Below are 26,945 nucleotides of genomic sequence, written 5' to 3'. Positions count from 1 at the left end.
ATCATGTATTATTCAGCACTAATACACCCTAGGCTACAACAAAATCTGTAAAATATTCCAGTTACTCTATTCTGTTTGCTCTTTCAAATTGTATAATTGTTCTAACTGGAATGTCTGTGGTCAATGCCAGAACAGAAGTGGTACATGTATTTTTCCTTAAAAATTAGAGAAATCTTACCTGCAGAGGCACCAGAGGACAAACCCAAGCCCACAGTAAGGGTCCAAACAGATAGCCACTTCTCTAGAGGGGTAAAGTTCACACTGCAGCTTAATAGAACGGCAAAAGGCACTAGTGGCCGAGTGGGACATCTGTAAGATAAAAGAGCAGTTAACTAAAATCATTGCCTTGGAATAGTAGCCTTTTCAGCACCTGGGACAGGGCCCATGCTGGAGTAATAGGGGTGAGCTACTATTAGATGTGTTGAAGACATCTGAAAATATATCCCTAGTTGAGGGGTGAGTGAATCAGAACTCTGCCATCAGCATCATGTCATTGGCATCCTCACCCACACATATGGCTTCATTCTCCCTTAGGGGAGAAAGTGGAAAGACCCCCCCCCCCCAGATTTTGGTTTCCCCTCCATTACTTGTTTTTTTCTTTTAATTATATACAAGATAAAAAAAGGGGTAGGAGGTAGAACAGTAATTTTAAAAATTCTGTTTATCGAGGCAGCATGGAAGAAAAATATATGGAAATGTGTTCTGCATCCATTTGTCATTCATAGCAATTCAATTCACCCCTCCTAGCATCAGTTTCTGCTATAAAATGGTAATATTGATACTTGCTTTGCCTACTTTACAGGATTTTTGTGAGATAATGGGTGTGAAAGCACTTAGTTAATTGTTAAATCTTATATTTTTGGTAGCATTATAATATGCAAAGTGGTGAAGAGCAAAGATCTGAACAAACTTTTGACCAACTTTATAGCAATAATTGAAAAAAGGTAACAGTCTAGTATTTTTTTTATTAAAAATACAATTTATTAGGAAGGATAGATCTGCTTTTTTTTCTGATAAGCAATCAACAGATTTCCTTTTCATCATGGAACCATATTGATAGAGGTGTTTTCTGAAGCATCTTAAAGTTTTTAGTGGTACAAAGTAGAAAGAGCAATGACAAACCACATTTTTAAGGTCTCTAAATGTGAATAACCTACAAAGTCATATTAAGTGTGATGTTTTTCTCTCTTCCCCTCTGTTAAAAAAAATGAAAATTAAATAAAAGTAAAAATTAGAGGGCTTCAGACTAAATGGCCTTTGACATCCCCTTCTAAGCTCTGGATCAAGGATCTTGTGATCCTTACTTCCAACATCACCATTAATGTTGCACCTGGGCATCCATCTTCAGCCAAATCCATAATTACACTCTTGCCATCAGACCCTCAATCAGTGTGTGATACGCTCTATGCATAACAGACAAACACTGTAATTTACACTCAAAACAATTAATTTTCTTGGAAGAGACCATCTACCCAGCCAAGCCAGATGGAAGGAGAAACAAAGAGAAAGGGGAAATATAGGACTGAAACTGTTTACTCAATTTCAAGCAGGTGCCTGATGTTAAATAGAAAGCAGAATTTTATTCAGTTCACTAAACATTTATAAATGTCTATACAGTTGAAGGCACCATGAGAGGTGCTAGGGATGTAATTACAAAATGTCACAATCTCTGCCCTCAAGGAGCTTGTAATCTAATAAGATATTCATATAAAGTGTCCTTTAATACAGGTGTCCTAAACATCGTGGTGTTTTAAACTATTAAAGCTTAAATAATAGAATGAATAGCCTGTGATTAAAAGACACAGGAAAGGTCAAATGTAAAGATATGAGAGACTTGGAAAGGGAAGAATCATTTTAAGATGCAGGTCTGGGAAGAAAAAAAGGATTTGAATAGGCAAACATGTAAGACTGCAAGTAAAAATGTTCTAAGATAGAAGTGGGAAAGACGTGATAATATTGGAGAACAGATTACAGTTCAATTTGGCTATTTCTTAGAAAAGTTTATGGAAGTAATGTGAAATGAAGTTGGACATATAGGTGGAAGCCAAGTTGTGGCAATTCTTGAATGCCAGGCTACCAGTAGGGTGAATGACAGAATGTCATGAGACTAGAGATAGGAATAAATGATGAGGTTATAATAATAGTTCTACTAGGAGGTATCAGGGATTGAATTTAGGTGAGAGTAGTAGAACTGGAAAGGAAACGAAGTATAAAAGGGTCACTTCAGAAGTAAAAATCAGCAATAGTCCTTGAACTGTGTTCAAACTCCACGGCTCTTTATTCGGATACAGATTCCCTTTAATTTAGGAAAAAAAACCAGACATCTTCTTGTCTCTTCCTTAAGGATATGATTTCTCTCTCATCACACTCAATTTGGATCAAGGTACAACATGGAAACAAAGTAAAGACTGACAGAGTGCTTTCCGTGGGGCGGGGGGTAAGATTGGGGGGGATTGTAAAACTCAAATAATATCTTTAATAAAAAATAAATACATTTAAAAATCAGTAATATATGTCATCTTAGGAAGAAGAATGAATAAATGAGGATTCTGTAGTCTTAGAAACTAGTTGAATAGCAGTACCATCAAGAGATGGGAAGCAAGGTGGCAGAGTTGATAGAAAGTACTAGGAGTTAAGAAGACCTGAGTTCAATTATACTTTCAGACAGTAGCTGTATGACCCTGGGCAAGTCATTTAACTGCTTTTGTCTCTTTTCTATCATCTTTAAAATGAGCTGGAGAAGGAAACGAGAAATTACTTCAGGATCTTGGTCAAGAAAATCCCAAATGAGGTCATAAAGAATTGGACATTACTGAAATGAGTGAATGAATGAATTAATAATAATAATAATAATAATAATAATAACAATAATAAACAATAATAAAATAATGTTTGTGCTTCATTTTTGAAGAAGACCATGACATCAGGAAGGTGATGCCATGACAAGCACATGAATTGGATTTGAGTGAGGGGGTGTATGCTAAGTCACCAGTCTCACTTTCTCATCCAGAGCCACCTGGGTCCAATGACCACATGTGAATCAAAACTACTGGAGATGGTCCTGATGAGAGGCAAACAGGGTTAAGTGACTTGACCTAGGTCACACAGCTAGTAAGTGTCAAGTGTCTGAATCCAGATTCAAACTCAGGTCTTCCTAACTTCAGGGTCTGCACCACCTAACTGCCCCTCCCAGTGAAGATAATAAGCTAACAACAAATAGTTTTCTTATGGCTGATGTGCCTTAGCAATGGCACATTGATATCATTAGAAATATTGATTCATGTCATTATCGCACTTTTGAAAATCTATATACCCAAATATAAATTTAAAAATATCATTACTCCTATTTTTATAGATGAGAATACCAAAAATTAGTGAAGTTGTAACACTATTAAGAGAAATAGGGAAGAAGGACAGATGTTTTGGGAAAATTGAATTCTAATTCCCAGTCCAGTACTTTTTCAAATGAACTACTAATTAATTATGCATAATCTATTCCTACTGAAGTTGATTTTGTTTGGTTCTTGCCCAGTGTTCTCGCCTGTTGAGATAATCTTGAGGTTTTGATTCTGCCAGGCTTGTTAGTTGTTATATGTTAGTTCCATTTGGCACATATTGAGTTCAAAGATTTTTTTTTGATATATTCCAGCAGATAATACATCAAATTAATAGTTGGAAATATGAGCCTGGAACTTAGGAGAGAAATAAGGGTCGGAAAAGATCTCTCCATTGCACCATATTGCCTTCTAATGAAGCACATTCAGGCTCCCATAGCTAATAGGTGTCTGAAGTAGTATTTGAACTGAGGTTTTTCTGATTTCAGGTCCAGAGCTCCATCTGCTTGTACCATAGATTTGTTTTTCCTCCTTTACTTACTACCCCTTTTAGATTTTCAAGGTACCCTCATGAATATGACAATATGTGAAACAATTTGCCCCAAAACAAACACAGGAGCTTCATGGACCTTGGGAAGCATGCAGATTGTGCTGAATATAAAAACTCTCACCTTTACTCCAGCCAGCATTCCAGTTGTGGATACACTGAAGTCAAGGTAAGCTAGTGTATCTGGGTTAGAAGGTTTGTAGATTTGGGCAGGCCGCTTCTTTGGCAAATCATCTGGAGACCAAAACAGAACCTTTATCATGTCTTGCTTAAAATTTGAAACATTCAGAGAAAAGAGGTTCAAAATATAGTGCTTCAACTTCAAAGGCAGTTCACTCTAAATCTGACTAGTTTGAATCCCTACCTGTATCCAGTATGGGGGGCCACGTTCTGACATCTACTGCTGCTGCTGCCTCTCTGGATCTTAACAATTTGCATATTAATTGTGTTGTCATTAAACAGGCAGAACGACTCACCTAAGGAGCAGGAAAATGACAAGACAATCAGTATTATGCATATCAAAGGAGATAAAGTCAAATCTGGATCAAAATCAGAATAAACAAGAACATATCAAACTAATAATAATAATTCATAATAGCTAATATTTATATAGTGTCTTTAAGGTCTGCTAAGTGTTTTGCTTCTGTTAATGTGTAATTCTAACAATAACCCTGTGAAAGAGATGCTATTATTATCACCCCCATTTAACAGATGAGGAAACTGAGACAGCGGGCTATATTTTTACATTATATCCTCACAGGAACATGTTTGAGGTTATTTCCTTCTTATCTTAGTATCCACTGACCTGGGAAAATTCCTGATTTATAGTGGGGGCTTATTATATGTTTGTTGAACTGAGCAGAACACTACTTACTTACCAGTTCACACTCTTAAGAGGATGCATGAATGAACTGATCCCACAGGGCAGGCAGGGGCTATTATGATTTTTTATTATCTCTATACTATTCTTATTCTAAAGGTCATCTCCACCTGTCAGGCAATAACTATTCTTGTGGTTATTAAAAAGCTGTTTAAATTTGAGATAGTTTTCCTTCCCAGTATACTGCTTATGTCTGTGTCCTTATTTGTAGATCTGACCATGTAACTTCCCTACTCAATTCTAGTGGATACCTAGGAATGTCCTTTAAAACCCAACAACCTGGCCCAACTTATCTTTTCAACTTCACTGCACATTGTTCTTCCTCCTTCACTGTGGAAACCAGCTAAATTGACATTCTTGTTGTTCAGTCTTCATTCTTTGCCTTTCTAGTAACCATCCCTCATGTTGAATGTATTGCATCCTCACCACAACCTCCTTGAGTCCCTCTCTCTTTAGATGTATCTTAGGTGCCATTTTCTAAAATCTTTCCTAATTCTCCCTGCCCCAAAATGGTAATAGAGTCCTTTCTTCTAAACTTCCTTATATTCTGCTATCTGGTATGTTGTACTCTCCATATTTTCACATATACTTGATCTTTTTCCTCCATTAAAATCTAAGTTCTTTGACAGTACTGATTGTTTTGTTCTTTGTGCTTTTGTACCCAGGGTCTAGTTCATAGTTGTGGTATGATGATGATGATGATGATGATGATGATTATCCTTCATTCTCAAAGAAGAGCATGACATAAGGGAGGTAATGCCATGATAGGCACATGAATTAGATTCAAGTGAGGGGGTGCTATGCTAAGTCACCAGTTTCACTTTCTCTTCTAGAGTCATCTGGGTCCAGTGGCCAGATGTGAATCAAAATGATTGGAGATGGGTGCAGTGGGAGAACTTGGCCTTTTAAAATCTAGAGCTTTTCAGTTTCTTGATTAAGTCCTGTTGACTTCTCTTCCAGAAGATAATACCAAAAATGTCTCCATTCTTCAACTCTTACCTTCTATCTGGACAACACTGAAGGAATATTTATCCACAGCTGAGAAAGGGAACAAGATGCTCTTGATGTTGCAGAGAAAACTTCTTTGAGAAGTGTTTCCTCATTTCATTGCACCCTGGGGGAACCTCAGTGCTGCTTGACAGTTCTTAGACTGTAATCAACTTATCTCATTTCCTAGAGTGACGATTCCAGACTTTTTCCTTTAATTTCAAGTCTCTAAGTGAATCTCCACCATATACTTTTATAAAAGATAACTTGACTTCCTGTTTAACTGAAATAGAAGCTCTATTAAATCCATCCTCATAATCTTAACATCACCCTCAGTCTACTCTTTCCTTCTGGTCAAAGAAATGATATCTTCTCATCTTCTCTAAGGTCTCTCTCCCTATATCTGTTCTATGATGTTTCTTTAAAATTATTGGGTCTAGAAACTATATACTCCACTCTATCATGTGCCTTAATCTCTCCTTTGCCACATAGTTGGAAGGGATATCTAACACAGTGGATGGAAGGCCAAATCAGAATCAAAAAGACTCTTGACAGGCCAAAGCATTGAGCTGAATCAAATAAGACGAAATTTCAGTAAGGATACATATACAATATTACCCTTGCCTACCAAAAAATTAGTCTCCCAAATAAAAGATAAGAGAGAGGCATGGATAGACAAAGACTGTACTGAAAAAGATCTGTGACAGCCTAAAAAATCTAATGAGATCTTCAGTTTCATTTAGAGAGACATATATTCTAGGAATAGAGAAGCAAAAGTTTCACTGTACTCTGACTCTGTTAGATCTCATACAGAGTGTTGGTCTGAGTGCTGGGTACCACTGTATATTTTTTATTTTATTTTTTAATTTTTTTAAGGTTTTTTTCAAGGCAAACGGGGTTAAGTGGCTTGCCCAAGGCCACACAGCTAGGTAATTATTAAGTGTTTGAGACCAGATTTGAACCCAGGTACTCCTGACTCCAAGGCTGGTGCTTTATCCACTGCTCCACCTTGGGTACCACTGTATAGAAGAATATTGATCATCTGGAGAATATTCAGGGGATGGCAATCAGGCTAGGAAGACATGATTAGACATGCTCTAGCTCCAAATGGCACAACCAGGAGTAGCAAGTAAAAGTTGTAAAGGGGGAAATTTTGATTTGTTGACAAGGAAAAAACTTCCTAGCAATTAGTGTTCCCAAAGTAGAATGAGCAATCCCCTCCTAAGACATCTTTGAGCAAAGAGCTGGATGATCACCTATCAGGCAAGCAACACTGGGAAATCTTTTGATGAGTGGATTGGACTAAGTGACCCTAAAGTTCCCTTCTAAATGTCAGCTTCTGTGAATTCTTAGTCTCCCTATCTGCCTACACACAATTCTCACTAATATGAAAAGAGCCTTCCCTGTTTTCTCCCATCTCTATGTAGCCATCATTCCTGTCAAACTACCAAAGTTCTTGGAAATTTTTGTCTCATCCCTTTCTGTTTCCTCCAGACCCTGCAACTTGTCTTCTACAATACTCTGTGGAAACTACTTATGCATAGGTCACCAATGGTTGGTAATTACAATGACCTTTTGCAATCATCATCAAGCTAGTTTGACGTTTAAAGCCCCTCACAATCTGACTCTAACCTGTCCCTTCAGATTTACTTCATATCATTCTTCCTGATACATCCCATATGCTCATCAGATTGGCTTCTTTATTCTGCCTCATGTGCCCATGATACTGGGAAACCAATAGAAAATATTTAACAGTCTCTGTTCTCATGGAGTTGACACTTTAATATAAATTCCAATGTAAACTTCATATATATATATATATATATACACATATATATTTATATAAAATATATCTTTTCAGTTTCACCTCCTGAAATCACTCGTTTCCTTTAAGGTTCAGCTCAGGCACAAATGCCTTCACAAGGCCTTTTTTATTTTTCTATTTGTTAGTTCCCCTGTAATTCCTTTGTATTTACTTATCTTTATACATCTATCACATTAGTAGAATGTAAACTCAGACCTGTGGAAAGAACAGGAGGCTGTACTGTCCAGGTAAATAAAAACAACCACTATCTCCCAAGAACCTGATGGAGACTTCTCAGCAGCCTTTGAATTCTCTCCCAGACTAGGCCAATAGTCCTGTTGTTAACCAGAGTTATACAACCATCCTTGAAGGAAGATCACTTGGAAGGGTCCACTTTCCTTGCTACCACCAGCAACTCTGACAGCCATGTAAACCCAAAAGAGATACCCCCCAAGCATTGGGTCTTTTTCTGTGGGAGCTGTAGCAACAGCTATTGCAGACCCAGAAAAGTCAGTTCCTTCCCTCAAAATCCTTGGCATTGTCAAATAGTCTAACATCAGAAACTGATAAGATTTTATCCATAAAAAAGATATAAAGATCTATTACAAAATGCTTTGCTATTGCAGCTAAATTCTACATAATATTCATATACATACATAGATGTACATGTGTATATATTATGTAAATATACATAAATGAAGGTTTATGTTAGAATTTATATTAAAGTGTGAACTCCCTCAGAGACTCTTATTTTTTTTTTCTATGGGTTTTCCAGTGTAAAGTATACTTTACAGGGAACAGCTGTCTAATAAATGAAAGCTTTTTCATTTATTCAAGATCCTTGAAGACTGGAACTGCTTTTTGTCTTTGTATCTCCACTTAGCACAGGTCTTTGAGTGAAAAAACACTTGATAATCTGAATTGCATCATTTTACAATACTGAGAGACTCCCCTGACTTTAGAGTTACTACACTCTGCTGATTCTTCTCGCATTTCTCCAGTTGATCATTTTTTGTCTCCTTTGCTGCCTCCACATTCTCCTCCTAACCTTCTGTTCCTGGCTCTTTCCTTTCTTCTCCTTTCATAGTCTGTCATATCCATAGCTTCAATTGATACCCAAGCAGATGATGTCTGAATCTCTCTCTCCAATACTGCTAGACTCCAGACCCATATCTCTAACAAGGATTCCTTTCTGGATGTTTTACCTCACCCTCAACAAGTTCATATTATTACTACTTTGCCTTCTAAATGTGCTTCTCCTTCTGATTTTATTATTTGTCAGTTGGCACTACCATCAACTCAATTTTGGAAATGTACCTCTAGCAGGGTTCTTGGTACTTAATAAATACCCTTTGAACTGGAGTTACTCATGACCTTGAAGTACACTAACCCTAGCAACTAATATCTCTCTTGTGTGTGCCTCTGGACAAAAAAGAAGATGGAGTGAGAGAATTGGCTTGTCTTAGCTTAATCAGAAATTTATTGTGCACAAAAGTGATGCATGCTTCTCAATGTCTGTTATAGGGGAAGTCCACTTACTTTTAAGCTAAAAAGGCTGTGGACATGGAACTGGGGTCAGATTTCATAAGGAATGGCCCAGATAAACATGAAGTGGCTCAGCAGCAGACAGTTGGACCCTAAGCAATTAATTCTGGGACTATGTTTATCATTTAGTATTAAGAGATTAAAAAGAAAATCTGCTAACCACTTAACGATCACAACTCAGAAGCAGTCAAATGTACATAGACAGGAGTGGCCTTATATTTAACTACGTAGAGAGAGTATGCACTTTCTTGGTCTTCAGCTCAATTTAGTTTCTACCTTCCCAGAGAGCCTTACCTCCACAATCATCTTGACAGTTGGTAACGTCGTGGCAATGTTCTGGGGATGGGGAGGTCGGACTGTTATTGGCACACAGCCTGCATATAGGCAGCCGTAAAAAGCTGCAATTAGGTCTATTCCTGCATGAAGAATAAAACAGACTCTCTGAAAATCAAATTGTTTAATCATTCACCTCTGTCAGCATAAATACTACTCTGAAGTAACTTAGGAGAAAGTTAAATGAACAGCAAATCTCTTTACTGGACTCCATTTTCAGTTCCTCATCATTATCTGTTAAATTTCACTGATTGCATTCATTTTTGCTATTCTTTTGGGCATGAAACGCCCAAGAAGCTCCAAAAATTGAAATCTTTTCATCATTTCTCAGAGGGATTTTTTAATTTGTGATCACTAACTGGTAGTGAAAAGATTTAATTACTATTGATTAAATAAGCAACAGCAAGGGTCTAATAAAATAAATTTAAGCAAAAAAAGAATATTTGGAAAGTTGTATAACTTTTTAAACTTTGTAACTAGCCTATCATAGAATATTGGTGCCTGGAAATGTAGCACCTAGACCCTTATTTAAACCTGAATAAACTAATTTTAGTTTCCACAGTAGAAAATTAATGGGAGCTTCACCTGAATGTGGATAGGAATTGAATGTAGTGTGAGAGGTTTGTGATTACACAGATATGTTTGCTGATGAACACCAGGGTACATTATAACAGTTTCCTTGGCAGGGTAGTGCAGGTCTCAGATGTCTGGAGCCCTCTGTTTTGCCCAAGTTGCTCACCTGGGGGGTAAACCAAGGCCACGTGATCACCATCTTGTAAGTGCCCTCTTTCCATCAACATAACCGCAATCTTCTCAGCTCGTTTATGCAGCTGGACACATGTCAAGGAATTGGCTATCGTGCCCTGCATGTTAAGAGAAGACCAGACTAAGTGAGGATTTGGGGCTTTTTCAATTCCTCAATTACTTTTTTGCCTCTTGACCAAGGGACATGCTTTTCAGAAAGGCATTTGAAAGACAATCTATTACAGATGAACGATCTCATGGGGTATAACTTCCCTCACAGGCTTCTTTTGAGGGGAGCACTTCATAATTCTTAGAATGCAACATACACGTGTTATTATTATCATTGCTCTCAATACCATTAGGGCAACAGAGAGACATGGGACTGAAAACAGTATTAAGATTAAAATATTTCACAGAATTTGAGTTGGAACAGATCTTTAATAGCCCTCTAGTCCAACCCAGACACTAAAGGAATTCCCACTGAAACATACTTCCATTTGAAGGCTTTCATGGAGAGGACCCCACCAACAGTTCAGTACTAGTCTATCCCACTCTTAGAAAGCTCTTCTGGATATGGAGTGCCCTTAACAACAAGCCAAAATTGGTCTTTTTCTACTTTGACCCACTGGTTCCTGGTTTTACCCTGTGGGAGAATGTACTTGAAATACTTGAATAATTCTTTGAAATATGGCAGTAAATGCACAAACACAGTGATTTAAGGACTTGAAGTATCTATATGGACCTGAGTTACTCAATGGCCAGACTGTTGGATGGACTTCTTGCAGAAGTCACCAGTCTTATAAAAACATTTATCCAAATCTCAAGGTATTTAGGAATGAAAACAACAGCAATCTAGGAGGATTACTAAAATAAGGGCTTCTTGAGAAAAAGCATTGATAAAGAGCGGTTTCAAATAAGGACATGAGATTAAACACAACAGCTCACATTTACATAGTGCTTTAAGATTATTCAAAATGCTTTTCTTTCCATAACTAGTGAAGATGATGCAAATAATGATGCCTTCATTTTACAGATAAGGAAACTGAGATTTGGAATATGTTTAAGTAATTTGTTTACAATAACCCAGGAAGTATCTGAGGTGGAAGTTGAATCCAGATCTCATTTCCAAATCTGGTTCCACAACACACAGAAGATTATAGCAACATACACAGAAAATTATAGCAAAAAAAGTGAAAACAATTAAATGACAACACAGCATGTGGTTAGTTATATTTTTTCTTCCCAATAATACACTTCATACCATAACGCCACAGCAGGGTGGCCAATCCTGTGGCCAACAATATTACCAAGTGAAGTCCAAACCAGATTATCACATAATGGGGAAATATTTAAGAAAAATAAATACATACACAATAGAATATAGATAACGTTAACACTTCTCTAAATCAGTATGCGGCCAATGGGGATCCTTATGGGTGGCTTATTGGCTCCATTTCTGTCTTGAGTTTGACATCATTGAGGAACAGCGCTTCCCAGGGTGAAGAAACTGCTGCATAACTTTGTTTAATAGTTTTCTATTTTGTTAAAATTGTATTTTTAAAAATTCAGTAGGGGAAAAAGGAGCCTGGAGCTTTTTTTATGTAATAAGAGGCTATTTTTGTCAGTGGGAAGTCAGTTGTAAAAATCTCAGAAGTGGAAAAGACTAATTAGAGTATAATGTCTATCCAGATATCCAGTATGTATACAGGGAAATAGAAGGTCGTGGAAGAATTGCCACTAGAGGGATCATTTTTGAAAGGAGACTGTCATGGGATTTGTCAAGTCAGGCAGTTGCTCTGAAATCTGATTTTCATTCTTTTGAGCTGAGACACTGAGTAAGAGACCAATTCTAATGAGTTTAGGTGGGCATCTTGAAGCTCAGGCAGTGTGATGAAAAAAATGCAGTAGAAGTTTGATTTCTCTTTGAAGGCACTAATTGAAGTAGCTGGAGAGAAAAACAAAGAAACCCAAGACATTTTTTTGATAAGTAATATATAATCATGTATGTTAGCTACGCCTATAGCAGGCAGAGAAGGTCAAAGTAATGAGCACAAAAGCGAAAAGGTCTGAAGGTGTCAAAATTAAAAGCCTGGGTTTCATTAAGCTGTGATGAAACAGTTAAGTATCCTGAAAGAAGGTACTTTTACTTTTACTTTGGTGTTGGTATTTGAAGTATTTTGCATTAGTTCAAAAGAGTTCATTTTCTAGATGAGTACCCTTAAATTGCTTCTTTAATTTTTAATCTTTCCACATCTACTTTTTCCCTATTTAGTGCCAACAACAACAAAAACAAGATAAAAAAAAATCCTTCATATGACCCTTCTGATCCTTTATGTTTCTCTTCCTTTTTTGTAGTCAAACTCTCAGAAAAAGCTATTGCCTTCACCTTCTCTCCTCACTTCTCAAGCCCATGCAAACTGTCTTCTGATCTGACATTCAATATGATATTCAACTTTTTAGCTAAAAATCTAATGTTTTTTTTTGTCTTCTTGAACTCTGCAATATTAGACACTATTAGGAGCAGGTAAGTAGCACAGTGGATAGAGCACCTGAATGCAAATCTGATCTCAGGCATTTGACACTAGCTGTGAGACAGTGGGTAAGTAACTTAACCACCACATTGCCTTGGGTGAAGAAAAAAGAAAACAAACAAAAAAAGCATTGACAGCATTGACCACTTTCTCTTCCTGGATACCCCCTTTTCTCACTAGATTCTCTTCCTACTACTCATCTTTTATCAAATCATTATCCATGTCACAAAAAGGCACCATCAAACCACAAATATTCTATTCTGGGACCTCTTCTCTTAATCTATAACCATTCTGTGATTTCATCAATTTACATGGCTTCAATCAAGATCATTATCTTTATGCAGAAGACAACCATATCTAGCCCTGAGTCCCACTTCTATATTACCAATGACCTTTTTGAACATTTGCAACTTGATGTCCTCTATACATCTTACATCAAACTCTATCCTTTGCCCAAACCCACCATTCTTCTGAACTGCACTATTTCTGATGAGAGCACCACCATCCATTTAAACACCCTTTGACTTTCTCCTGCTCCCTCCTACCACCTATTCAATCTTTTTTCCAAATCTTATCAATTTTATATTTACAACATTACTCTACATGTCTAGTTCTCTCCAATAACATAGCTACTTCTGTACTGCATCTCCTCGTGAACTCTACGTAGGACCACTACAAAATCTCCTCATTGGTTTTCCTGTCTCAGGTATCTCCATTCTCCTTTCCACTTCAACCTGTACCTCTAGAGGAGCTTCAGTGGTTCCTTGTTAACTATGGGATAAATTGTAAACTCCTTTATTTAATCTTTCAGATCCTTCCCCATCTGGCTAATGTTTCAGGCTTCTTACATATTACAGCTCTTTAACACATTCTGCTTTCTTGTCAGATTGATCTGTTTGTTTCTCTAAAATTTGTACCTCAGCACAGGAATTATCTAATGCTTCTAGCTTCTTCATCTCTGACTTGTAGAATCCCAAACTTCCTTCAAAGAGTCCAGTTCAAGTGTCACCTCCTTCAGGATGACTTCAAGTCTAGAAGTATTGCTCCCGCAGAAAATTACTTCGTATTGACTGATTGAGGTACAGAGGGGTTTAAATGACTTGGCCAAAGCCATGAGGCTTTTGTGTCAAAACCAAACTGGAAGTAGAAGCCGTATTTCCTGAATTTCTTTCCAGTGCTCTTTATATTATACTACATTATATTTTATACTTCATGATGCCATTTAAAAGTCATTTTATAGAAAAAAACCGAAACTAATTAGTTCAGGTGTTAGGTGTACTCAGGAAATGTGTTTTGAGTTCTATGACAAAATCTATTTGTATTTTGATGGGTATTGCATAAAATTAATTTTTACTCTATCTGATCTATTCCTGAACACTTGAGTGTCATTCTAATTATTTAAATCTTCCTTTATTTTAGTCATTGGTTGTTTTATTCCCACACATTTGTTAGTTTTTTCTTTTGTTGTTGTTTATTGTACTTTTATCTGCTATTTCTTGTTTTTATGGCCAATAAGTAAGAAAAAGGCACATATTTTTGTGAATTTATCTTATGTTCTTCAACCTCACTGAACTCATTTATTGTCTCAATTTTATGGTTAAGACAGGTAGACTTCCTAAATACATTATTGTGCCATCTGCAGATAATGATATTCTGATCACTTAATTTCCAGTGTTAATTCCCCTGTTATCTTTTTTTCCTGACTAATTATAATTCTTACCATTTCTAGCATTATATCAGATGGGACACATCATTTATTCCCTAAATAATTTCTATGTTACACCTTTCTTTCCTTTTTTTGTTATAGATGAAATGACATACACTTAAAGCTAATTTTAATTTATTGTTTTTCCATTAGATAAGTTTTATAGAAAGATGTGTCCAAGTTATAATAGTATGGTTTTCTGGCCAGGCGACCTTGATCAAGTCAGTTAGTTACTTTGAGTCTCAGTTTTCTCATCTGTAAAACAGGAGTAATATTGAATTACCTGCCCCATCCTGGTCCTTTGAGGATTTCATAAGAACATAGAATCACAGAATTTCAGAGGTGGGAGGAGATGTAAAGTTTCACCAAGTTCAGCCTGCACTTGAAAAAGGATCTACTTAATTAATGTAAGATATTTAAAAAAGCGGTGATCCAGTTTTTGCTCAAAGACCTCAAGTGAGGGAAAACAGTGTACCTCCCAAAGCAGCACATTCTATTTTTGGATAGATATTTTTGTTAGGATGTCTTTACATCAAGCTTGTATCTTCCTCATTGCACTTTTTGCCCCTTGCTCCTTGTTCTCTTGGCCCATAAGACAAAAGAACACATTTAATTCTTCTGGGGGATGATAGCCCCTCAAACAAGTGCAGGTAAGTACTTTGCCCCTTTTACGTGTATGAAGTACATTATAAACTGTAAAGCATTACATAAATGTTAGCTTTGATTATTTTCCTGCCAAGATCACAACAGTAGTATGAATGATGTAAACAACTGTTATTTATCACAGTATATTTTGTAATTGAAATTCAGTGGTTCTTATGTTTGCTGGCATTTATAAAATGTGAAATGTAATCTCACAAGTTGCCTTATAATAAGAATACCCCAAAGCACCAAATATTTTGGGAACATTACTATAACATTATACTTGGTTGGTATTTTTTAAAATGAGCTACCTCCCAACCAGGCACTGTTATTGACTCAATGAACAGTTTTACAAGAGGGATGTTTTTTCACATTTCAATCTCATACTATTAGTCCTTATACAGTTTTAATAAAAGCTTTTGCTTCAAGGAGAAGAACATTGATTTTTTGTTATCCCTTCCCCATAGAAGTTTATTTTGCAAGTTACTGAACCTGGGGTAAATAGCTGTCTTCTCCCTGTTGAGCTTCTTTTCAGCATTCTTGGGAAAACCTGGGGCTCCCATTATACAGCTAATTTGAAGAAGGAAGAATGTAGAACAAGAATCTAGTAGAGTAGTCTCAATAAAGAAAGCAGATCAGGCAACTTATCTCAGAAATAGCTTTGGGAGACAATTTAAAAGATTAGCAGTATAATCTTCACCTCCCTTCCTATGTACCCACTCAGGACCATGTCACTTCCACCCCACCCCCCAAATTTCTATCTCCTCACTAAACTCCAGCCCTGGAACCACTGTGAACTCTGACATATCAAGCATTTTCTTGCTTAGAGTCAGATACCCATCTTACTTTCTGACCACTAGCTCCAAACAATGCCAACATCATATTCTCTTTACCTCCTTTCTACTTCCATTTTATTCCTTGATTTCCTGCATTAGAATGTAGACTCATTGAGGGCAGCAGCAACATTGCTTATCTTTTTACCCCTAGAGCTTAATAGAGGGTCTGGCCCATAGAAAGCTCTTAAATGCTTTCTCACTCACTCATTGTCTGTCTTTAAACTCACCCTGCAAATCATTGTTCTGCAGAGAAAGAATTTTAGTGTTTATGATTGTCAAAGTGGCACCTTTCAGCAAGACTAAAGGTAATAAAATAATGGTGGACCTGAAGACAGGAAAAAAAAAAGGAAGTCTGTATTCTTAAACATTATTACAAGTCTCTGTATCTCTGTCTCTCTTTCTGAATCTCTCTCTGTCTCTTCTTTCTCTGTCTCTCCTCTCTTTCTCCATGTCTCTCTATGTCTCTCTGTGTGTCTCTCCCCCCCTTTGCCAAGTTCAAAGAATGTAAGAATTTCCCTCGATTTGCAGTAAATCTAATCCTTTTCACTACTAAACCCTAGTACACAGCTCTTATATTTGTTCACTGCAATGCCAATGAAAGGGAAGGGGCTTAGAGATGAGAGGATCTCAGAGAGGAACAGTGCAGTCGGATATTGTCATGCATCACTCACACATATGAACCAAAAGCTCCATCATTTTCAAAGGAGTCAGTAATCTTTCTGAAAATGAAGAGCTAGTCAGATAGTATCAGCATTCTTTACTAGCTTACAGATAATTTTAGGTGGAAATGACAATATGACAACTGTAGAAATTATGCCTTATGCCTTCAAATATGAATTCAGTTTCAACTCTAGGAAGGAAAAGAAAAGAACTGAATGTAATTGCTTGAATCTGACACCTTTGGGTTTTCAGAGAAGATGTAGAGAGAAGGCTGGCCTTGGAGGTAGACAGAGCAAGATCTACATCCTGCCTTTTATAGTGGGGGTGTGATCATCTTTATGCAACTCACTTTGCCTCTAGAGATTCAGTCTCCATATTTGTAAAATATGAGATTCTTTCCCATTCTAGAGTAAATGGTCCTGTTTCTATAGGGTACAGAAAATTTGCCATTCTGAATTGGTGAGGAGGTCCCTACACTGTTAAAAGTCACAAATCTCAGTTAAGAGAAAACAAAAATTAAAGAACAGAAGGAAACTATTGCTTCTTGTTTAGAGCTTGAATTGCTCTCAGTATATATGGAAATCTTTGTCCAGTAATTCCTTTCTGTGTTCCCAGCTGTCTGGCAGCTTTGTAATGTCTGGGAAATAGTAAGCCATCCCTTTTGGAGGCAAGGATCCCCTTATGTCAGCAAACTCTCTTCTCCTCAGTTTAACCTAACAACTACTCATTTTGGTTTCATTCCTGTCAACTGAAATCTGACTGTTTTCTTTGTCCTTTTCAGAAAAATTTGGTCATTTTCAGTGAAACACAATTTTCAAAGCAATCATTCTGTAACTGAAATAAATGGCTATAGATTCAGAAGCATATACTGGGTCAAACCAATCCTCCCATTCCTTCAGAACTGTAATTTGTGGAAGACTATCATAATATCAATACCATATCAATCCCTAAAGTTAGATCTGTATTCTGAAATGCCAAATTTCCTTCAGGAAGCTGATAAGCTGTACTGATTAGCTGTACCTATTTTTAGCCTGTACTAACTCTTTAGGCTAACAAGTTCTATGTATTCTTTATTTGGTCTTTAGATTAATTAGGAGCAGGCATAAGCCAATCAATACATGTACTTCAAACAATATCTTAAAGTGGATTTCTGGAGAACAAAATCCTGACTGCACATTGTGATATAATTATCTTGGCTCTGCAAGTGCTGCTGCCTTCATCTTTTCAGACAGTGACCACATAAATACCTTGACCTGTCTGGGCATCAATGTCTTCATTCATAAAATAGGCTAGGTAAGTGCTAAGGTGCCTTCCAATTCTAAAATCCTATGGTCTACAGAAACCATCAAAAGTCTGGGCAAAGATATGGAAAGGTGAAGTGGGGATGTTTATGAAATGAACTGACTGGTGAAATATGAGGGAGAACAAAAGCACTGTATTTATACAAATCTAAGAATAAAGAGTTTGGGAGTTCTGGTACCTTCCTCTTTCTTGGGGGTAAAGATGTGAAGATGCCCCATGCAGTGAGGGAACCTTTCTCAGCTACTTACTGTTCTCTTTACACAACATTCTATTTTCTGCTTCTTGGAGTGATGTTAGAAGACACAGTGGTGAGTGCCCTGGGTCTGGAGTCAGGGAGACCTGAGTTCAAATCCAGCTGAAGACTAATTATCTGTGTAACCCTGGGCAAAACCTAACTTTTGTTTGCCTCAATTTCCTCAACTGTAAAATGAGGTTCATAATAGAATCTACTTCACAGGGTTACTATGAAGATCAAATTCATCAAATCTATGGACTCTTTGTGCCCAATGCTCTGTGATAGAGCATTTCAAGCTCTTGTTGGTCTGATCAGCCACAGTCGGACACACTGTCATGTGTCTCAAACATAGTGATGTCATTTTGGTGCTCTTCTATAATGAAACACAAGAACCAACCACCCACCCACCATGAAGAATAAATGAGATAATATCTCTAAATGCTTATAACAGTGGTTTTCCATATAATGGGCATTTAATCGATGCTTATTCCCCTCCTTCTCCCTTTCCCATGGCTCTGCATAATCTTCCTCATGCCTGGAATGCCCTGTCTCCCTTCAACTCTACCTTTAGGAATTTTGTGCACTCAAGGATCTAATTCAAATGGCACCTTTTTTGCTTAGACTTCCTCATCCTCCTAAATGTTAGCTTTTCCACTTATAAATATCTCATATTTACTCTGAATATATTTTGTAATTGACTTATCTTGTGTATATACTGTTTTCCTCAGTAGAATGTAAGCTCCTTGAGCACAGGGACTATTTTTCATTTTTATCTTTGTATACCCAAAGAAATGCTTAGTACATAATAGATACTTACTAAAAGCTTGAATTAAACTGAATTGAGAGTTTAAAACTGTAGGACAGAAAGCATCGAGGTTCCTTTGGGTAAGCTAGATCACTAAGAAGATCTTTTGTGGGGTGAAGAGGAGATAGAGAATATAAATTAGATTGTGATGTATATTCTTGTATACATTCAAGTTTTAAAATATAGCTTCAGTTCACAATTGGTGATATTTAATCAACTAAAGAATCTGAATCTTTTAAATCTAATCTTCAGGTTAATTTCTATTTCAAAATTAAATCAACTCTAAGATACCACTTCATTTCTATCAGATTAGTTAATGTAATATAAAATAAAAATATCAAAATAAAATAAAAATGTCAAAATATTGGAGGAGATGGGAAAATATTGGGACACTAATGCGCCATTGGTGGAGTTGTGAACTAATCCAACTATTCTGGAAAGCAATGTGGCATCATGCTGAAAGGGTTATAAAACTGCACATTCTTTGATCCAGCCAAGCCACTGCTAGGTAAGTATACCAAAGAGATCAAAGGAAAAGGTTCCCTACGTACAAAAATTTTTATAGCAGCTATTTTTGTGATGGCAAAGAATTGGAAATTGAGGGAATGCCCATCAGTTGAGGAATGACCAAACATGTTGTGATATAAGATTGTAATATAATACTGTATTCTAAGGAATGATGAGCAAGACTTTAAGGAAAAAAAACCTGGAAGACTTATATGAACTGATGCAAACCTAGAGAGTCTTCCTCTCTTGATATCTTTGTGATGGTAAATTGGTCCATCTTTTGTCTCAGTTCTTATCTAGCCTTTATTCTTTGAACGGGCATGACCTCAAACAAACTGAGACCTGGGAAAAATCTTAATTTAGAAAGGCCAAGGTTACTTCAGATCATTACTAGTTATTTTGACCTTTGTCTTGCCACTGCCCTTAAATCGCTCTAAAGGAAAGTGCAAAGCTGACTATGCCTTCCTTAAATCTAATTTAATTTAGTCAAGACATCACCTTTGTGATGTCATTGGTCCTCTTCAAAAACAAAGGATGACCAAGAGCAGCAGCAAAAATTCAACAAGAGGGCTACTGAAGGCCCTTCCTTCTAACTCCCAAACACTATGATTCTCTAGAGTCAGAATTCATGGATTCAGGTTCCACTTCTGATAAATAAGTCTGTATGACTGTGGACCAATCACTTAATCTGTTTGGGACCCCAGAAAACTAGAAGGAATAGATGAATTACTAATTTGCATTGAAAGAGGGAATTTCCACACCTGGAAGTTCATCACATTGATGAAATCTCAGGTTTGGACCAAAAGTTCAACACAACACAACACACACACACACACACACACACACACACACACACACCCCCATCCATCTTTGAGGCTTAGGGCTGGGGAGGGATAGGGAAAGGAGATATTCTGCAAACAATGTTGCTAAATATAAATTATACTACTTGAATTTGAAATATAAACAATGATAGATAGCCCTGCTTGATTAGAAAAAAAAATCAATAAGAAAAAAGAAATGATCACAAATCTAAAACTATGTTTTAACACAAGGAAGAACAAAATTAGAGAAAAGACTGAGTTCAGGATATTAAAGAATTAGAACAGATATTCCATAAAGTGAGTCTTCTTAAGGTAAAAGGCAAAATTGACTTACCCTACAGTTAAGCAGCGTGTATAGGACATGGTCAGGAGTAGTCTGAGCTCTCCACTGCAAAACCTCTGAGAGAAACAGGAACTACAAAAAAAGCACAATTATTAGGCTCAGGCTATTAGAACTTGGGCTTTTCACTTTTCCTTCCAACAACAAAATAAGGCAATTCTGTCTGGAAGCTTTCAGGATCACAGCAGCTATTTTCCCCCAATCCAAACGCCATAGGAAAAAACAGCACAATTATATTCTGCAGCTAAAATCCTCTGCAAATATAACCAAGAATAAGCAGCTTGGTTACAATTTTTGGCCCAAAGCAATTCAATGTTTCTTACCCCTGAGGTGTTGGCCCACAGACCAAATCTTTGCTAGATGTGCAAACCCTAAATTTCTGTGAGAGCAGAATTCAGATCCCCCTATATAAAGGAGAAATGAGTATTTTTGTCCCTTGTAAGGCTTCAGAAGACCCCTAGATCCTCTCTGTATTTATAAACTGTTTATTGGACAAAGCAGACGATTTCTGCTTATTCTCGATGATGATTATAATGCTGATATTTGCCCAGCATTTTGACAGTAGAGTGTGTGTATGTGTGTGTATGTGTGTGTGTGTGTGTGTGTGTGGTGTGTGTGTGTGTGTGTGTAAATAAAATAGAGAGACAAAGGCATACAATATCAGATATAGAGCAAGTCAGAGAAAGACATACACATTCACAAACATTCACACATAATGTACATGTGGGGGAGATAAAAAAAAACCCCAATCTCACAGCCTAGTGATGCACTTCACATTGTAGGCAGACCTCTGTCACTTCTGTCAAAATAGCTGTTGTAACACTAGGGTGATTTGGCTCTATCTAATTAACTATTCATTCATTCATTCATTTATTTTTTAAGGTTTTTGCAAGGCAGATGGGGGTTAAGTGGCTTGCCCAAGGCCACACAGCTAGATAATTATTAAGTGTCTGAGACCAGATTTGAACCCAGGTACTCCTGACTCCAAAGCTGGTGATTTGGTGATTTATCCACTACACCACCTAGCCACCCCTAATTAACTATATATTTAAACAGAGACTGCTTCTTATCTAGGAGACTATGGATATCTGATCCAATTAAATGTTTAGTACCATTTTAGGTCTTTAAGTCTGAGAAAAACAGAGGAATTCTAACCCTTTGTGTTGGGGAAGATAGGATTTAAGGTAAAATAATTTTAAAAGAACAGGAGTTGTATTTCTAGTAATTCTCCTTGTCCTGTTTTTGAGACCATAAACTACTCTGAAGAAACCTGGCTTTCACACCTGGGTATCTGAGATATTTATTTCCTTCAGAATCCAAAGCTGCAAAAGCATCACTGAAGAGGGGTCAGAAGCAAGGTTTCAGAAGGGAGCCAAAGCAGCAAGGAAGAGTGGGACAGGAGGAACAGGGATGACTGGAACCCCAGCTTAAGGAATGTGGAATGAAGCCAGGTAAAGATTTCTAAGAATCCCTTTCTATCACTTCTAAATTACAAATTAAAAAAAAATATTAGCACATTTTCTACATCATCCAATGGTTTTGATCACATGCCTACTGTCAAAAAGTCTTCATTTGGCCACAAACCTGATTAGATAAAGTATCTCTATTGCAGAAACAAGAAAAAAGTATAGAGCTTGGATACTGTCAGAAACCTTAAAATAGTGATTCCCAAGTCTGCAAAAGGCTACATTATTCCTCTATTAGTTTCACATCCACAGAAGGTTATAGTACAAAACCTTCCAAGCTTACCTTTCGGGCCTGATCATTGTCTTCGATCTGCCCCAGGTCTCTGCCGCTAGCTTGAGCAATCCTTTTCCCAGACACTAGGTTCCCCACCATCACGGAGGCAGGGCCAATTTCTAGTGAGAGACAGCAGAAAATGAGTGAAGAAAATCACAAGGTTCTATACTAAATTTGTATCATTCATTTGGGCAAAAGTCAATGTCTCACTTAGACAAATCTGGCTGTTGCATACAGCCTTTAAAAAGAAACACATGAATTATAGTGAATACAAATAAGTTAATTCTTTAATATCTTGGGTTGAATCAATTACAGCAAAAAGTTTTATTTTGTTCTTGGAGAGTACAAAGTAATTTAAATATGTTATTAACAAATCTCTCTCTCTCTCTCTCTCTCTCTCTCTCTCTCTCTCTCTCTCTCTCTCTCTCACACACACACACACACACACACACATCCAGATAATACATTTAAAATCTAAATGAGAAATGACTTTTTTGATCTTCTCTACATCTGTTTTCTCTATTATTACACATAATGGAGAGTTCCCTTTATGTGAAATCTCACATTTTGCAAAATCTTTTGAACTAGGTTCCAGGAATGAGATTGTTGGTAAAAGAGGAAGAATCACTTGCTTATCCATTTTATTGACTGAAGAAATTTCAAGGACTTTCATCAAATTCATGACAAACATTTGAAAACAGAAACTGTTTAGAAATAAAAGATGCAGCAAAATCAATACTTTTTTTCATTCTAGTTATTCATAGGAATCTTGGAATTTGGAGTTGGAAAGGTACCTACAGATGAGCTGCTCCAACTTCCTTATTTTGCAGATAAGAAAACTGAGTTCTAAAGCAATAAAATGTTTTCTTCAAGACATCACAAAACACATGGAAGAAAGAGGATGAGAACTCTCAAGTTAAGTTTCCTATTACCCCCAAACTCCTTTGCTTCTTTTTTTCTGGTTTAAGAACATATCTTTGAAGCATAACACAGATAATGCGAAAGAAAGGGTTTAGTGGATAAGCAACTGAGCTGAACCAATGGTATCGAATTCTGCAACAGATAGTTATTAACAATGTGAACTTACAAAAAACTGAGCTTCACTGAGTGTCTAGTTGCTCATGTATAAAATGAAGAGGTTAGATTTTATGACCTGTAAGAACCATTCTAGCTCAAAATCTATGTTTCTATGATCTTGGAATGCATAGTAAGCATGTCTTTAAAAAATGAAAATAATTACTTGCATTTTATGAATTAGAGAGCATTTCAGATTTTGTACAGACTCCTTGGACCTCTAGGGACCTAAACTACAGGCCCCAAAATATCACCACCTGTAGACACAGTGACTACATTTTCTTTTTGATAGAATGGCCCAGAGACAACACGATAGTCATATTAATGAGACAGACCTGCTAGTTCATTCAAGCCCTTTTTATCTTTAGGGGCTCTCATTCTACTGAGTTTTTTAAATACTATGTCAAAGTATATCATAGCATTTGGTGGTGATCATAATGTTCTTTCAGCTGGAATTATAAACACATCATAGTCAGATTTTGCTTGTTCTGGGAATGCAAACTGAAATCCTCCATTTAAATTGTTGTATATTTGTGAAAAAAGATCATGTAAAACATTAAAGTACACAGGCATTCATTCACATACACACACACATTGAGATATACACCCTGATTACAGTCCTAATGTCTCTCTAATATCACCCTGAGACTTCAAAGGCTACAACCATTAGAGAACTAGTATAGATCAAGTAGAAAGAACTATGGTGTACTATAGAGCACAGTGAGCTCAAAATGTTTTCTAGACAAATTTTGAGAAATTGACTCCAGAAGATTGATAATATTTTTGGAGGGTTACAACAACAATAATAAAAATATTTATATAGTGCTTACTATAGTTAAATAGTGTGTTAAATGCTTTATGAATATAATCTCATGTTATATTTACAATAATCTGAGGAGACTGGTACTATTTGTATTCTTTTTTTTAAGGTTTTTTTCTTTTGCAAGGCAAATGGGGTTAAGTGGCTTGCCCAAGGCCACACAGCTAGGTAATTATTAAGTGTCTGAGACCGGATTTGAACCCGGGTACTCTGACTCCAAGGCCGAGGCCGGTGCTTTATCCACTATGCCACCTAGCCGCCCCTACTATTTGTATTCTTAAATAGTATCCCCATTTTACAGTTGAGGAAATGAGGAAAACAAGGATAGGCTGATGAATACACATTTACACATCAATACACATGCATGAGAAGCAGCCTATTAGAGTGTCATAATGGCCTTAGATGGCTCACAATTTCTCAGCATCCCAAACAACTCTCCAAGACTTCAAATTGTACAAAAGTTGCTGTTATGCATTGGTAGAGGGAGTTCCCTATACTGATGAAATCCTAGGACTGAACCAAAATATCACTGTAAACAAAGAAATGCATACACACAGACACAAATCCTACAATAATTTTGTCCAAAGAGTGGGAGACAACACAGGGAAAGGCTTGTCTAGCAAACCTGGACTTTATTATAACTGGTTGGTGCAGTTGAAGAGAAGAAAATTCATAGTTATAAATCCATGGCTATAAATAAGAAAGATCACTAAAGAGTGGTTGGTTACCTAAAAAAAAGGCAGTTTGCTTGATTTTTTTTTCTAAAGCTAGCAACAGCCCATACTAAGTGTTAGTCCCAACCTAAGGGTTCACACTTAACTGGTGTTAAGCCAAGAAAGAAAGGTTATTCTAATGAAGGTGGGGAGTCAGAATTTAGGGTTACACAACTACAGAACTTCAAAGTTGGAATAGAGCTCATATGCTTGAGAAAGAATCACATTTGAAAAAAGATTTTCTTAGACAGCCAACAAATGGCCAGTTAGCATGTGATGAAGACCTCCAGTGACATAGCAGTCATAATCTCCCAAGGAAGCCCAACTTCTTCCAAACCAAGGACAAGTGGAACAAAGTTAAAGCCTCTTCCATAAGACAGGTTATGCTTCCCCTGAGTCTACTCATCTTCAGGACAAACATTTTTCAAAAGATCTTCCTATGGCTTTGATTTGAAGCCAGTTGTCTTCTAATGGGACACCCTCCAGCATATCTAGAACTGAACACTATGTCCCAGATGACAGCAGAGAGAGTTTGGTTTCAGGCAATTTTTAAGACAGTGAATGTGTGTGATAATCAAACTGTGTCTAATGCATTGAGTAAAGCCTTTGTTAATTTTCATGTACTTTATTTTTGTGTTATGAGGTGGGTGGGTAGAGGAAGGATTAGCTTTTACTTTAGTAAAATAATCATGCTGCAGAAGGATATTCTCCTCATCAACAAAACACAAAGGAAACTTGGTCCCATAACTGTGGTCAGAATGAATGGAACACTGTGCTACTTAGAGCATATTTGATTTAATTGCTTTTGCATGGATAATTAAATGCCCTTGTAGTCTGCATCCTTGTTTGTTAACTATTAGCATTCTCTTGTTAATGCTTATTTGTTGGTGTCATAAGTCACTGTGACTGAGGATTGCACAGAATGTTTCTTTTAATCAGATGGCTAGAGGTAAATCTAATGTATATAAGGATGACAGTCTTTTTTAGGGACATCAGGTTTCTATTTTGTCTTTTTTGGAGAACCTTTAGAACTAATCTAGGCATGTCCTTTCTTCCTCACTTCCATTTATTTCTACTGAACTCAACTTTATGTAACTTTGGAGACTTTAGGCCACCTTCCCTTCATAGAGCCCTGAAAACTTATTTCTCCAGTTGTTGCTAGGAGACAGAAGACTTTTTTAGTTATGACTCATTTATAAAATCTATCCTTCCTGAGAACAAATGGTTTTCCTTTCTACTTAAAGAGAGTATGGAAGAAAAACTTTTGTAGTATATCACTCTTTTCTCAAATGACTATATAAAATGGAGATGTACCCCCAGAATGCAGGAATCTATAGTTCTCATTTATTCCTTCCCATTTATGGATTTATCAGCATCTACATCTGTAGCTTTTATTGATCACTCTACCTTCCAGTGGGTGACAAATTCACACTGGGGCATGAGCAGAGACTTTATCCAGAACAGATGCTACAAGATAGATAATGCACAACCATAAGAAAAATTTCTTCCCTTTGAGGCATTGCTGTACACTGTCATAAGTGGCATCCTCCTCTAGCCTCTGATGAAATGCATACAGAGAATCTCAAAAACTGCCATTATTGCTTCCTTTTACTGTATTTTACTGTATTTGACTGCAGGCAGTCAAAGTGGTAGTTTTATGACTAATTAATGTCTTCATTGTTGAATAAGATATATCTACTTGATGTTTTTTCAAAATAATTATGCTCTAAAAAAATGAGGAAGAAACATGTCACTTATCTCCTGACAGAAAGGCAATGAACTTGATATGCAGAAAGACATATTCATTCATATATTGTCAATGTGGGAATTTTATTTTGCTGGACTATGTAGCAACATATTAAGGGAATTGTTTTTCATTTTTTAACATCTGTCCAACAAAGGTTTGTGCAAGGGGGAGTAGAACAGATTAATAAAATACTCGTTGCTTTAAAAAAACAAAAGATAAACAATGAAGAGTTTTCAACAATTAATTATGCACTATTAGCAGCTAGCAGCTCTCAGAGCTGCTACTAATAATA

The 26,945-nt window shown here is 36.7% G+C and overlaps 1 protein-coding gene and 1 long non-coding RNA gene across 6 annotated transcripts in view; one reads left to right on the top strand and one right to left on the bottom strand.

The window, feature by feature from the left end:
- The window catches only part of LOC141492667 (uncharacterized), a 30,457-nt gene extending 7,432 nt beyond the window's left edge, over nucleotides 1-23,025 (top strand). Inside the window, exons 2-4 of the long non-coding RNA XR_012470023.1 lie at nucleotides 17,635-17,842; nucleotides 21,873-22,010; nucleotides 22,888-23,025. This is a non-coding gene — a long non-coding RNA (uncharacterized LOC141492667). The remainder of the gene's footprint in view (nucleotides 1-17,634; nucleotides 17,843-21,872; nucleotides 22,011-22,887) is intronic.
- DIP2C (disco interacting protein 2 homolog C) overlaps nucleotides 1-26,945 on the bottom strand; it is a 579,123-nt gene that overhangs the window by 75,301 nt on the left and 476,877 nt on the right. For all 5 annotated transcript variants that reach the window (XM_074193228.1, XM_074193229.1, XM_074193230.1 and 2 more), the window contains 7 exons: nucleotides 22,309-22,418; nucleotides 20,554-20,634; nucleotides 10,171-10,294; nucleotides 9,393-9,514; nucleotides 4,247-4,358; nucleotides 4,007-4,116; nucleotides 179-309 (listed from right to left, as the gene is read on the bottom strand). In XM_074193228.1, coding sequence (XP_074049329.1) covers nucleotides 179-309; nucleotides 4,007-4,116; nucleotides 4,247-4,358; nucleotides 9,393-9,514; nucleotides 10,171-10,294; nucleotides 20,554-20,634; nucleotides 22,309-22,418 — 790 coding nt within the window. The remainder of the gene's footprint in view (nucleotides 1-178; nucleotides 310-4,006; nucleotides 4,117-4,246; nucleotides 4,359-9,392; nucleotides 9,515-10,170; nucleotides 10,295-20,553; nucleotides 20,635-22,308; nucleotides 22,419-26,945) is intronic.

Source organism: Macrotis lagotis, chromosome 7 (genome assembly GCF_037893015.1).
Source record: "Macrotis lagotis isolate mMagLag1 chromosome 7, bilby.v1.9.chrom.fasta, whole genome shotgun sequence".
Taxonomy (NCBI): Eukaryota; Metazoa; Chordata; class Mammalia; order Peramelemorphia; family Peramelidae; genus Macrotis; species Macrotis lagotis.
This window is presented reverse-complemented; position numbering and strand designations above follow the sequence as displayed.